A 15,736-nucleotide genomic window follows, 5' to 3' on the forward strand; every position below is an offset into this window, starting at 1 on the left:
CACCAGCTACTCAGAATGTGGGCTAGTACTGCCTAAGCATCTTATCCAGCACATTTGACAAAGCTTGTGGGGTATTTCATGACGTTACCAGTTCAGTGCACAGGACTGCTGGGTTGTCTCAATATTCACATTTCTTGCACAGCTTCTTAATGCAGAGGATCCAGCGATATTTTGGGGAGAAAATGTATGTACAGCGAAAACGTTTTTGTTTATCACGTGGTGCAAAAGTGGCGATTTTTGCAAATGCCATTCATTTATCTCTTACAGAAAAAACTGGGTAACACTTTATTTTAAGGTTTGTCTTTTAACTATTATTGAGCTTGTAGCGAGCCAATAACAATGCTCTAAATAGATAAGGGCATATATAAGGTGGGACGTATTCATTCTTAATAAGCATACTTTTAGTAAGTGCTTACAAATAATAATAAGTCCTAAGATGTTAGCTTCCAGTCTTTATACCAGAATACAGTGAAATACTGTAACGTAAGAAAACATTGTTACTGTAAATTAGTAAGTTACTGTAAACTAGTGCACCACATTTACTCCCTTATGTTTGGTCATTGTGAATTCAGATAATTCAGATCATTATCACCTGTTTGTGTCCCTTGGTTATCACAAAAAGACATCTGAAGTATGCTTACAACTGAAAGATTATAATTACTTAACATTTAAGTCATTAGTTGACAAACAGTCAATAACTAACTTTAAAAAGACCTTATTAATACATCATATAAACACATTTATATCGATTGTAAGCTTGCCTACAAATGGCATGGTTCTATTTTCTGGGCCTTTCAATAATTAATTGTTAAAAGCAGACCTTAAAATAAACTGTTAACAAAAACTGCATGAAGTTCCAAATATGGGCAGCGACTACAGAATGATAACATGACTACAAAGGACTGTGAAATGAAATGATCATAAAAAAAAAAACTGGAGGTTATGGATTTTGGCCTTTCAGTACTCACTAATAATTGCTCCTTATCTTCTGTCAATACTGCAAGGCTGCATATTATTTGGGTTTCTTTATACCCTAGCATGTCCAACCCAGCTCCCCACAGCGTAATCCCTGGTGGGATGGTTGCCAGGATCAACACTGTAATTCCCCTGTGCGTGTGAGTGCGTGCATGCATGAGTGTGTGTGTGTGTGTGTGTGTGTGTGTAATGTTTCAGTGGAAGCTGAATAGTCCTTCTATGCAGTGTGATGTGTTGCAGCCCTATCTGCTCACAGTTCTACAGCTGTTCAGTCTGCAGACCAAAATAGCATCTGTTCCTTCATAATGACAATGCATTATGGAATTTGGCTGCTGCTGGAGACGAGGCAGTTCTAACCACACAGGGTTTAGCTGCAGGGCCTGCCTTTTGGGCTTCGATGGGATGCACTGAAACAATCACGCTGGAAATATATGGAATTAATGTGTATTTTAGTTGGAAAATTACTGCTTGGTCAAGTGAGGGCCTGCACACAAGCTTAAGGTCCTTCATGACTGTCTTGTCCTTCAGTTCTAATTCTGAAGACGTTAAAGGAACAGCCCAGCATTTTTCAGCCTAGTCTCGGTCTGCTGCATCTACAGTATGTAGTTGATTACCACGGATAATATTTCCAACATATTTTCCCTTTATTTAGAAAAGCACGGAAAAAAAAGTTGATTCGAAGCACGTTTATAATAGAAGTCAGTGGCCAGATGCTGAAGCAACTTCCCAATGGATTATAAGTGCATTACGAATTAACAGGTTTTCTCTACTTTAACTCAGATTAGAAAAAAAATGTAGCATATTGTTGATTATCACAGACATCATTTCCATCACATTCCCTGTATTTTGAGAAGCACAGAAAAACAGTTGATTCAAAGCACAGTTACTGTAGAAGTCAATGGGCAAGTGCTGCAGCAGCTCCCCATTGATTTGTGTTAAAAGTGTTAGTGTTTTTCAAAGTATAGGGAAACATGCTGGAATTATTGTCTGTGGTAATTAGTGTTGCACCAATACCGATACTATATTGGTGTCTGCGCCGGTACTGGTACTTAAAGGCAGTATTGGCATCAGTGATGGGAATACCAATATATACGACCGATACCACAAAGCAATTTCTGACACGTGCGTGTGCGCCAGTAGACAGAACTTAACAACGCGTTGGCGGTGTGGGAAGACATGCAGTAGTAAAAATGCTCATGGCAGAATCTGTAGCGGCAGCATTTGGTAAGAAAAACATGCTAACGGAGCCACTTACCTGAAGGGCTGAGCTGCTTCTTTTAGTACTCACTCATCTGCTGCTGTGTTGTCACTTACAAACTGAGTTAATGTTACTGAGAGAGCCAAAGGAACCGCCAGACTCTCAGCATAATGATAGCATTTAGCCTCGATTTAGACTTTAGCATAGCAGCCCGCTAGCCAGTCCTGTGCATTCACTAGCCCTGCCTGCAGTGCACCTCCATCAGTCAGCGGTATCACTCAGCAGCGGGGTCTTGCGGCCCATCCCTTCAACCAAGCCAGAAGCTGCTAGTTGCTAATACTGACAGCGTGAATGATGGTGACATGTACTGAACTGACGCTCAGAGATGCACATATGAGACAAATTTGGATGTGAAAAACCATTCAGCTCAGTCTTGGAGCCAGAGAAGCTGCTGTGCTGTTGTGTAAACACCACGTTTATCTGTATACTGTTCAGTTCTGTTTTTAACTGTTCTGTATAATAAAGATATTGTACATTTCCGTAAGTTGTTAAACGTGGTTCTTATTTCTCATTATATAATAGTAAATACTAAATAGGTGCAGGAAATAAACAAAAAAAATGAAAAAGTATCTAATAAAATATAATCCAACAAGTAAATGCCATCTAGCCAGGCTGAGTGTGTTGTATTTGTGACACAGAACAGAAATTTTACCAAAATAAAATATTTTAAAAATGTAACTATAAATATCAGGACGTATGTGAGAGTTAGGTTAGATAGAGTTAGTATCGGTATCGGTACTCAATATCAGCTGATACTAAAGGATCAGGTATCGGTATCGGAAGGGAAAAAGTGTTATCAGTGCACCTCTAGTGGTAATCAAATATATGCTATAGATGCAGCAGATAGACAGCAGGTTGAAAAATGCTAGAGTACAACTCTAAAAACTCATATGCGTATGTGAAAAAGCCCAGCGGTGCACGGCAGAAACTTTACAAAGCGTGAGTTTTGCTGTGGGTGGGAAAAAGACAGAGCTGTTCAGCCTTTTTGCGGTCTTTCCAGCATCAACACACTTTTGACTCATCAACGGCTCCATCTCCGACCCAGCTCCCTAACCACAGATAGGCAGTTTGTTGATACAGTGCAGCTTGGCCCTGTAAACATCTCCATATGGGTTGCCGGGAGATTTTTTTTTGTTTTGTTTTTTATTTTTAAGTGCTTGTTACTTGCTTATTATTCAAATGTCATCAATGGTTTGGCATGGCACTGCGCTTAATCATATTCTGTGTGACTTTTCATGAGTTATTATTTCAAGGGTTTTTACTGAGCTTGCAGGGGCAGTAAGGAACGAGCCGACGGCGGTCACAGTGGAGGCGTTCAGGGCTGAAAAATGTGGAAAAGGTAAAAGTAAGGCTGATGGAAATCGCTCAGCTCCGCCGGAGTCGTTTAAGGACAACTCCTGCTCTGTTTCAGCATGACTGACAAGTTTGTGTGCCAATCAGGAACAAAACAGGCAATCAAGCGCTAGCCTGGGAACGCAGCCATGCTCTTCACCGGTTTAAAAGAAAAAAAAACAGAAAAGAAGAAAGGTTTCTGTGGCTAAACAAAGACGGAAGCTGTGCGAGAAAATGCCATCGCTCAGCACCTGAGCTCCACCTGTGGATGATCAAGGAATATTTATGTTTGTGGATGAATTTGTAAGGGAGCCAGGAAAAGATTTACTTTATGTTTTCATTAGATGATAGCTTAGAGGACTGTGAGACTGTATGAAATACTGTAATAAGCTTTAAAATGGATACAACTACTTCATGTAGCTTCCAGTTTTATAGATAAAACAATGTCATACAAGCAAGTCTATTTGAAATTACGTAACAACTGGACACAGTTTGATGCAAGTGTGCAATGATTTAGGCATGTAGTTTGCACTGTGCTAATTTGTGGGGTATAAATTTCCATTGTTTGTTAGCTACAGTAGCCTCTAGCTTGGCAGATTAAGGGGAACCTGTCCAAAGACCTCTAATACCCATTAATTTAAACCACAAATCAATTTTCAGTGTTTTATTTAGCCTGTTTCATGAACGTAATGCATGTAATCAGTTAAAGGGGAATTCCACCAATTTTTCAAAATTTCTGGGTAATTGAATCATTTAGATGTAAACAAAGTCATGCAGAGTGATTTGATTTGAAATGCTCAATTCTAGAGAAAGTTGCAGAGCAGAATTGCTTACAATGGTGGTGATAGGAACCAGGTGTCAGTTTAATGCCTCTAAATATACCTCACACAAATTTATCACACAACTGCTTTTCCTGATGCCTGAAACACTGTTTTATAACAGTTTCACTTAAGATTTCAATTTGAAGGAAAGTTTTTTTACATACATTCATAGCGGAGAGGTGTTGTGAGGCAAAATAGTACCTGAAAAAAAAAAATTTAGAATTACCACTGTTGTACCACTATGAACATTACATATCAAAAATGATGCAGCTATATCAGTCCTTTCGGACAGTGAATAAAATGGCTATATTGCAACACCTGGTTCCTATCCCCACCACTGTAAAGCAAATTCAAGTCACTAAGTTTCTCAACACTGAGCCATTTCACATCAGACCACTCTGAATGACTTTGCTTATATCTCAAAGAATGAATAATGTAGGGATTTTGGGAAAATCAGCGGAATTCCCCTTTAACTTTGCCGCAGGCTAATCTGTCACTGTTAGGAACGGTCAAGGTAAAAAAGATGTGTAGCACAACACACACCATGACAGGTCATCTCTGTCGCCCTCGTCTAGCCTCAGCTGACCCCTGCCTGTCCGCCCTCGGCACTGGCGCTTTAAATATCTCCCATCTCTTCCGCCTCCTGGGTGATACCTTTGTTCTTTGACATCAATGCAAAATGCAGGAGAGCTCGGAGGATGCACCTTTTGTGTGCAAGCAAATGGGGCGGCGAGTATCAGATTGTGGGCATCTTGTGTTTTCACCATCAATATGTTTTTGGGACGTGGGCGGGCGCTGATGTGTTTATACTGTCGATAGGACTTTTGTCCAGGCTTGTTGATAGACTGTCCGGAAACCATATCAACTCATCTGAGTAACCACAGCAACCCATTTTGGGCTATCGAGTTGGAATATCTACCCCCACCGAAGCGAGCTCTCAGTACAGTTTATCTATAGAACGTGTCTACAGGGGAAACGTGGACTTTTCAACAGGTTGAGATGAATAATCAGTGAGGACCACGTCCGTGTATATATATGAAGTGAGATTAAGTTACTAAACTGTTGGGGGCAAATGGTGCAGAGAACCAGGCACACGACAGAAGCACAGCTAGGTCTTAATGACATCTGGGGCTTAGACAGCTAGGGTCCACAGTGTATGGGCTAATGAAAAGCTACTGTATCTGTAAATAATGAATGGTTTCCCAGAGCTAAATATAGCCTCTGATGTTTTTAGATATGGGCTATATCAAAACACAAGAGGTTTATTTTAAAAATAACTTCTATATAAAAATAAGTTAAGATGATGTTACTGATGTTGGTTAGCTGGTAAAGCACAACTGTTAGCTAGATATGCTTTGTGGACAAGACTACAGTTGTATGCAAAAGTTTGGGTACCCCTGGTCAAACTACATATTTTTTTGATGTCGTAAGTGAAAATAAGTTACACTTCCTCTACAGGGAACACGCTTCTGCACATTTTAATGCCCAGTTACTGTTTGTCTTCTCAGTTTAACATATTGTTAAAAATAAACAAAATATGGTGTGCAAAAGTTATAGCAATTTTTTTTCTATTTTATCAACACATTTATTTTTGTCCATCATGTCAAACTTAAACAGTATGTTAATATTTGAAAAAAAATATTAACCAGTAGATGATGTGTTAACCTATTTTCACTTAGAATGTGTAAAAATAACAACATTGAGGTTTGCATTGTGTAACGTCAATAGAGTTGAACCTAGCAACACTGCAACAGCCTTGCAACACCTTAGCAACCATTTGGAATACCATGTCGACAGCAGAGCAACACCTTTGCAATGGCATAGAATACCATAGCAAACTGCCTAGCAGCACAATAGCACCCACCAAGGATACCATAGCAACTGCCTAGCAACATCTTAACAACCATTTGGGATAACATAGCAATGGTATAGCGACATGTTGGCATCCCCCTGGGATACCATAGCCACTGCCTCACAACACCTTAGCAACTACCAAGGATACCATAGTAACCATTTGGGAAAACTTAGCAACTGCCAAGCAACACCATAACAAAACCCTAGCAATACCTTAGCAACCACCTAGGATATCATAAAAAGGCCTAATAACGCTTAGTAACCACTTTGGATAGCATAGCAACAGCCTAGCAACAACTTAGCAACCACCTGGGATACCACAGCAATGGCTTTGTCAAGGCGATGAACATTCCCTTGTAGGTATTGCGTGGCCGTTTTTTTCTACAAATCTGATTAATTGTTAAAATAGTATGTAACTTACAAATCAATAATATATTAGATAACAACAGCTCTACTATTTTTTTATATCTATTGATATAAAAGACTCGGGACCATGAAAGATTGAAAGCTCCATGGCTCAGGTCTAGCGATGCCTCTGGGACAGGTCAGAGGAGATATTAGCTGGGATAGGTTTAGCATTGTGAGCTCAGTGGGGCAAGCAGAGGAAAGTGATATACAGAGTCATGTGTGTGGCAGCTAAATAAAATGTTTGTGTGGGGGTGGGTTTGCAGGAAACTTGTGAAAATTATCAAAGAAGTGTAAGACATTTTATTTTGGAGATTAAATTCACTGATGTGCTGCCTGCTCGTTTATGGACATGGATGTCGGCCGGTTTCTGTGCACATTGACTTAAGAAAGGCAAGGAAAAAAGAGAGAAAGTGAGGCTTGGGATTTGGAAAACTGAGAGAAGTACCGCTTTTAAGAGTTTGGCAGTGCGCATTCATATCAAAGTAGGCTTCTTTGGGCCTCATGCGAAAGTCGTTATTGGGAAGCTGCTGCGACTCCGTCCAACAACAACAGTGATTAGAGTGAGCTGTGATGACTCAGCTGGAAATGTGTTGAATGGATTTGACGTGTGCAGTTAAGGAAATAGCAGTGCGCTGATTCACGCGCCTCTGGCCTTCACTTCTCCAGCTGCTGCTGCTGTTGTCATGTTGACGCGGAGCTGCGTCGCTGGAGGCCTACCCCTCGCGCTCCCTCATCCAGAACTGGGTCAGAAATGCGAGACCCCATTTTCATGAAACCGGACCCGAGGCACGGGTTAAGATGGTCTGTTTACAAGGAGCCGCTCACGTGCACTGAACTGAATCAACTGTAGAACTGCAGCTAATGATTGTTTGTACAGTCGTGAACATTGTCAGCAATTTTTAGAATTGATAGATTAGAGTAACTGTCAAAAAAAAAAAAATGTCGTTAAACAGGTGCTTTGATTTGAAATGTTTATTCATCAGTAGTTTGCTGCTGTGAAGTGCCACACTTCAGACTATGGGTGGGCAAGATGACAGTGTAATGATGCCCATTACATCTCAATATGGTTTTCTGAGCAGACTGTGGATATCAGTATTTAAAGAACACTGACCAGATGCATGTTTCATTGCAAAGAGAGGATAATTAGTCCTGTTTGCAGTTGTGAAGGCAGTTTTTTTATTGCCTGTTCCAACTTTCAAAAATATGTCAGAAAAACTAAAATATGTTGATGCATATGGTGTATCAAGAAAATGTCTTGAAGTATCATGATGTTCTATTCTTTATCGTTTTGGCTCTTACCTTCTTTAGTTCAATTATATGTAAAGCGTCTCATGGACCTGGCTTGTAACTCACTCACTCACATTTAGCGGTTCACCACAAGGGGGAGCAGGGCTTCACATCAGCATGTTTCTTGTTTCTGGACTGTGTTATAATGTGTTGACATTGCAAGCAAACTGTTTATGGTTGATTATTTAGTTAGCTAGCAACAAGGGTTATTATTGTTAAATGAAACTATTACGAAACAAAAACTGAAAAATGTACTTGACGATAATGAAAATAACAACAACAAAAACACAAAACCAAGGATAATGTCCACTTCAACACAACCTAAAAATAAATAGGATTACATAGAAAAATGTTTTGTTATATTTTCAGTACATAAAGCAGAAGAGAACCCTCAGGGATTTCTGGGGACTTCAAAATACATGTAATATCTTAATTCACTTTTATAGAACTTTACAGTGTCATGCTTATATGTAAACTCTGCAAGTATTAGAGTACTAAAATCGTTTCGTTGTTGAGTTTTTATATGGAGATAAAGAGTTTCAATACTTGAATACTTGTCCAATTGGGAATAGTTTTTCTTTGTGGTATATATAAGTGAGTTTTTCTGTTGATTAAGAGTTCAAGAGCTGAAGAGAGATCCTAACACATTAGATGAATAGCTTAATTTGGAAGTTACAGAGACAGGACCGAGCAGCAGGCTAATCAATAAGTGTTAGAAATGGAAACCAGTGGCGGCAGCTCTATACTGAAAGAGCCACTGTGAAACTGCTACAAGGTAAATTATATACTAATATATTCTATGAAGAATCTTTTGAAAACTGGTTCTGTGTAGAATCAAAAAGGATTGCTGTTGTTATGATATCAAGTGTGTAACAATAGAGCAGCCCTTTTTGGTGCCACATGGAACCATATACAATACATTTCCCATCATTCTGAAGAACCATTTCACTATGCACAGCACCATTTAAGCATGAAATAGTTCTATAAACTTTTAAGTGTTTAGAGGTGTTTTTTCCTCCTGTTTTGATTGAGTTTGTATGGCTCAAACTGAGGGCCTGGCTCTAATAGTCACAGCTCGCCACTTGCATGAAGGATGGTCTCAAAGTGGATTCCCTCCAAGTCAAACCGTAAATACTCAGGAGATATCTTTGAGTAATGGGTGTTGGCTAGTTTAGTATTACAAAAGTTATCAGAAGGAAGTGACACAGTCCAGTTTAGAATTACTTTGACTATACAAATTTGACTTTCAAATTGTGTACTATAATATTAAAAACTAAAACTAATATTGAAACTAGATAAAAGGCTAACTTAAAACTCTTTCTTTAAAATCTAAAACACTACTTAAAGCACTGAAATGAAACCAAAACTGGAAAAGCTAAAATGAATGCTAAATAAAAACAAAAAGCAATGAAAATGGCAAAACTATTAATAACCCTGTAAGCAACTAACAGTTTCCAGTATCTGGAGCTGTCTTAGCATCTGAAATGCTAAGTCACTGCTAAATTTGCTAACTTCCAATGCAGATGTCTACTGTGTGACTGTAGAGCACTTTTTAAAATTAGGACGCCACATTTAGCGTCATGTTGGGAATCGGGGAGGGGGGGGGGTGGGGGGTGGGGGGTTGGGGTCCACTGGGTAGTGTATTGGGTGTTTTCCCATGAGGATATTCCCCTCTGAACACCTGCTTAATGTCAGCCCTGACACCCTGAGCCCTAAGCTTCACTGTGTATCTTCATGGAGTGATGTAGCTGGCTAAAAGTAGACTCTCTGGGCCACTCAGGACAACACCCCCCCACACACACACGGACCTCCCAACCCCTCCCATTGAGCATGATGGCACACACAGAGTACCAGAGCTCACTGCTGACCGCAGCTGGAGATGTCCTCAGCTGCTGAAGCTGAAGACATATAATAGCTGGCTGTGAAATCATGAATCGCAGCTGAAATTTCAGGTACTTCAAGTGCCGAACTCATGGTTCGGCGCTTGTCTGTGGTCATGGATTTATCACTGTGAATTTATCACTGCTGTTACAATGAAACTGGCCAGAATTCATGGTCAAAATTTAAGACGTACGAAATTTTACAGCAATGAAAGGCATTAAATTTACTGCATAATCTGAATGCCTGAGAGCAACCGTGAAAAATAAAAAGAATCAAGAGAAAGGGACAGAGGAACAATTTGGTTTCCAAGCTGTTTTTTGGAAGGGGTTGGAAATAGTCTCCTTTGAGATGGAGTGCAGAGACATAAATGGATAAAATGAAGTGATAAGAATAAGTGAGAATACATACTAAAACTAATGCTGCTAATAATGAATGGAGGTAAGTAGAGCCAATACAATTACCTATTTGGCCCCCACTTGATAAAGCACATTAGCGTTTTTTAGGTGAAGGCATCATTGCAAAGTCTTAAGTAAGGAGTGGCTTAACAAAGACACTTGTTGTGAATGATAGTTGGATCAGTGGGTGGATGGATGTACTTCATCGATCTCCAAAGGGAAAATGTAGGTGCAACAGTAGCGGAAGAGCACAGACATTATATAGACAGAGTAAATACACTTGATTACAAGTGCTACACATTTACACATTACACCTCAGTCATCACACAAATAAGACATAGTGCAGAAGTGCATCGACTCAAATGTTCACTTTAGAGATTATTTTAACATCATGATCTTGATTCATTAATAAGTGCAATTCAACTGAAACACAGCCATACCGCTGCAACAATGTAATTGCAGCATGCCAACAGCAAAGCTAAGTGAAGCGCATTTCACCGTGGCAGTTTACACCGGCTGTGCATGGCAAGTCTGGCACAAATGTCAACAGAAAGGACACACAGGCCCATTTCTTATTTTTTATCCCCACCCCTTGTTTTGAGTGCCACCTTGCCCCTTGGAACTGAGTTACAAGGGGAAGTGGATGAAATCTTCCTCTACGAAATGGGACACCCCTAAAATAAAAGACATTACTTCATTAACAGATTACTAGCTGTGCTCTGTAGGCGACCCTGCCAGACTGCAGTGAAAGCAGAGGAGGGTAAAGTTCAGCAACCCCACTGCTGGGCTTTAGTTCATTTAGGGCATCATGTTCCCTTAAAGTGTGGGGGGGAGTGGGGGGGGTGAGGGGGGTGCGATAATTATTAATAATTATCATCCATCCCTAATTCTTCAGTGATATGAGGCTGAAGTCAGCTATTCTCCAGCTTTTTGGTTGAACTTTCGTGTTCCACCTAAAATGGTGCAGCAGTTATATTCCAGCCCCTCAGGCATCAAAACCACTGAACCATTTAGGTGAAATGGGAAATTTAGCTAGCTAGCTACCAAGGCTTCAGCAGACTACTAGCAATTTTTATGCTTGTTTTTATGGAGAAATGAACCATAATACATTGAAACGATATTAAACTACGATAATACAATGGTTATTGTGTTACTGTAATTTTTTAATTGAGAAAATACATTTGTGGGTTTCTTTGATTGCTTGTGCAGCCATCTAACATTTAGTTTGGATTGTGCCTCTGAAAAAACTCTGTTTGGAGGGCCATGTAGCCCTAACACTTTGCCCTACCCCTCTATCTCAACAAAATTCTGTGAATCTCACTATTCCTCAGTACATCCATTGTGTTAAGAGCGATAAGTATAATAATTACAGAATTCTTTTATAGCAAACTAGAGCATGTGTGCTAAACTCTGAATATTTGCTGAATACTTCACTGACGTTAACAAAGAATAGGTCTACAGTTGTAAAAGAGTTGTAAAAGTTTGTGCACCCCTGATCAAATGACCCAGTAGGATAAGCGGCTTAGAAGATGTATGTGTGTGTGTGTGTGTGTGTGTGTGTGTGATCAGATGACATGTTCAGTTGATTTTTTAAGTGAAAATAAATGAGCACATCCTCCAGAAAACACCCTTCAGCACATTTTAATGTACATACATACATACATACATACATCATCTATACCGCTTATCCCTCTGGGTCACTGGTGGGGTGCTGGAGTCTATCCCAGCTGTCATTGGGCGGAAGGCATTTTAATGTACAATTACGGTTTATTTTGCTGATTTTAACATATTGGAAACAAACAAAAAAACATGAAATGTGGTATGTGCAAAACTTATGGAACATTACCAATGATGCAAAGAGATTTGAATAGTGTGTGGGTTATTATTTCTATGGGAAAGGTGTTTTTTGTTCATTCTAAGAGACTGAAATGGTAGAAATCTAGGCTGTGTTTAAAGATGCAGTGCTGATATGGACTCATATGTTGCAAAGGACACACGCACACATAAACAAACACACCCGCACACGTCTCGCACACATAGTACATAGTAAACGTGCGATCTGTTTGCACATGCCTCCTTTCAGGCCAATTATTAACAGGATTCGCGGGACACTGCGGCCAGTGGGTGGACAGGGTCAAGAGGTGTGTGAGCTGATTTCAGGTCCAATCTGCATGTGTGTGTTTGAGCGATGGAAAAGGCGTCGGGAAGAGGGGGAGGGGAGTCAGGGGGTTGTGTTGTATTTCCTGTGTCGCAGTTTACTGTTTTTTAGAGCAAGAAAAATGGGCTTATGTAACGGGTCATGTGACGGAGCCAGAAATAGTGGCAGAGCTACAGCTGCCATTGCTCCTCCGAGCTGATCCTGGGCTTTCTGGCAGCTTCCACCCAGCCTCAGCACACGCTCTACACACAGCCAAAAAACACCATAAAACACCAAAGTAACCACTCAGTGCCGCTGACTGAATCCACCCTGAGCCACACAGCCACACAGATAGACAGAGGCCTGCTGGGATGCCCAAGCATGAGCGGCAGGACAGGGATCTGAGGAAGTTAAAAGGAAGAAAAAGACTTATAATACTAGGGAGGGGGAAGGAATGAGAGAGAGATGGGCTGTAGAGGTAGATGGAAAGAGGTAGAGAGGTAAAGAGAGAAAAATGATTTTGCCTAAATGATAAATGATTGCCTGTGGGCAGTGCGACACATTTCTAGGGAAAAAAACTGGATGTTTTAATGAAATTGCTGCAAAAAGGGAGTGTGTATATATATATATGTATATATATATATATACACACTCACTGAGCACTTCATTAGGTACACCTCCACTCATTATCTATTTTATCAGCTATAGTTACCATATAGGTACACTTTATATTTCTACAATTACAGATTTTAGTCCATCTGCTTCTTTACATAATTTGTTATCCCACCCTAACCCCATTTATCAGTGGTCAGGTCCTCCGCAGGGCCACTACAGAGTAGGTATAATTTGGGTGGTGCATCATTCTCAGCACTGGAGTGACACTGACGTGGTGGTGGCGTGTTAGTGTGTGTTGTGCTGGTACGAGTGGATCAGACACAGCAGTTTTTAAACTCTGTGTCCACTTACTGTCCACTCTATTAGACACTCCAACCTCTATGATATATGGTGGTTTTACAAGCAAAAAGACAGAAACACACTTACTGGCCACAGTAATGGTTTTAAATACTGTGAGAGTTAAACACTAAGTCGTTTGCACAGCATTATATGCAAGTATATGGAAAGAGGGTGAGAGAGAGAGTGAGAGAGCTAAAGCTAGAGAGGGACTGAGTAAGACTCTCTCACAGCCGTGTGTGGCTGAAGAGAGTGAGTGTGTGTTTGTGTGAGACCCTGCGGCACAGAGCGAGGGTCCTGTGGAGTGTGTGGGTGTGTGTGTGTGTGGCTCAGTGGAGCAGAATGGCTCTGAGAAGACACTCACTCACAGAGATCACTGCAGCCTTGTCCCCACTACACACATTCACACAGCATTCTTCAGGGCAGCGCACTCAAACCGAGGGTCAGCGAAGGACCCTACAGTATAGAATGTTGTGTATTTACAGTGAGCAAAGTACAAGTCAGGAGGGTGATGTCATACAACGTCCTTGACTCAAAGATCAGTCTTTACTAAGGACCGAAGAAATGTGCTTTCTAGGAATTATGGAAATTGATTTATTATAAAAGCTTGATAAAAAAAAAACATAGATTATCCATACATTATAACGAAAGAAAATGATATTTATTGATTCTGTTAACCTGATTCTCTTCCAAGTAATTGATTTTTCTGAAGAGTAGAATTACGTGCATATTCTAAGTTGCAAAAAGTATACATTTGCACTGATATTTAAAATCAATTAAATATTCATACTTAAGAAATGTTAAGACAAGTGAAAAGTGCTTGACTCTTGTGATGTGACGAGACCTATAGTGGTGTGTAAGACTGGAAAAAGACACTTTTTTCCCTATTGTAGTCAACTAGATCATTATCTATTCAGCAGATAAGTCATGTGGATCGGTAGCAGGCGGCAACTGGCACAGTAACATTTTTTTCAGAATTATATTTGTAAATATCAGTACTACTCTTAAAGGGCCCATATTATAGAAAACCAAAGTTGTGATGTCACAACCATGCCCACATTTACGCATGACCATATTCGTTCTATAGTGGTTTATCCCCGTTGAAGTGATATAGAGTGTTGTTACTGTCAGCAGCAGCGTTATTAGAGAGGAAGATATGGGGAAAATGATTAAACGTTGTGTTGTTTCTGGCTGTTGGGCAGTGGATTGTTGTAGCCTTTCTCAGGATCCGCACATCTGAAAGGAGCAGTTGAAATTTATTTTTTCCTTTTTTTTCCAGAAGATTTCAGTCCAAACTGAATAATTTGTTCCAGATTTGATCCTGGACATTCTTTTAGAACAAGGCACAAAAGAAGCCAACCAATCAGAACAGAGGTAATTTACATATATCAGTCTCAATGCAGTAACAACAACAGCATGTTTAATTCTGAGGGATAAAGACAGTTTGGAAAATGGTCATGACCATACAAATATTGTAAGTGGACTTCTGATAAAAAATGTTTTTTGGTGTATAATTTATTCAAATAAACAACATGTTTATTGTTTATTTAAGTGTATGAGGCACCAGACATGCTGTCTCAGACCACTTCGACCAAAGCAAGTGTTTCCGCCTGTGTAACTGCACTGACGTAAATCCTCAAGTCATTGCACAAATATGAGGCCTGGAAGCAACAAAATTGAACTGCTGACAATGGAGTGAATAAAGTATTGAGTGCCAGTCATTTGATTTGATAAAATCAACTGTTATATTCATTAAAACAGTGTTGATTTAATGAAACTCACATTAACACTGCTTTAGTCAGGTTACTAACACTAAAAACAAAACCAGTAACATAAAAATCTCTCTCTCTCTCTCTCTCCTCTCTTTTTCTTTGTTTCTTTTTTATTTGTCTATTCTTTCTTTCTTTCTTTCTTTCTTTCTTTCTTTCTTTCTTTCGTTCTGTCTTTCCTTTTTTCTTTCTTCATCTTGATCTCTCCCTCTTTTTTCTGTCTGTCTGTCCATTTCTCTCCCTCTCTCTCTCTCTCTCTCCCTCTCTCTGTCCTCAGGTCAGCACAACTACCTTTGCGCTGGGAGAAACGACTGTATCATCGACAAAATCCGACGGAAAAACTGTCCAGCTTGCCGAGTACGGAAGTGTCTCCAGGCAGGGATGAATCTAGGAGGTAAACTGCTACTTACTGTGAACAATAAACCTCTGTAAAGCTGCTTATTACAAACTACCGAGGAAACCCAGGGCAGAAAACTCCTGTCCTCACGCGAGTCATGGCATCGTTACAAAAGCAGCAGTACACTCAGTAAACAAGCAGCAAGCAATATGTCCACATTAGCAGAATTTAAAAAACATTTAAAAACAGAATTTAAAAACATTATTAGTCCAGTAATGACTCTTCAGCACTGGTTGCTGTGCTGTTAAATTAATGCTCCTCACAGAGTGCA

The 15,736-nt window shown here is 39.9% G+C and overlaps 1 protein-coding gene across 2 annotated transcripts in view; it reads left to right on the forward strand.

The window, feature by feature from the left end:
* The window catches only part of nr3c2 (nuclear receptor subfamily 3, group C, member 2), a 144,876-nt gene that overhangs the window by 89,411 nt on the left and 39,729 nt on the right, over positions 1-15,736 (forward strand). For both annotated transcript variants that reach the window (XM_036574911.1, XM_036574913.1), the window contains one exon: positions 15,346-15,462. In XM_036574911.1, the coding sequence (XP_036430804.1) occupies positions 15,346-15,462 (117 nt within the window). The remainder of the gene's footprint in view (positions 1-15,345; positions 15,463-15,736) is intronic.

Source organism: Colossoma macropomum, unplaced genomic scaffold (assembly GCF_904425465.1).
Source record: "Colossoma macropomum unplaced genomic scaffold, Colossoma_macropomum, whole genome shotgun sequence".
NCBI lineage: Eukaryota > Metazoa > Chordata > Actinopteri > Characiformes > Serrasalmidae > Colossoma > Colossoma macropomum.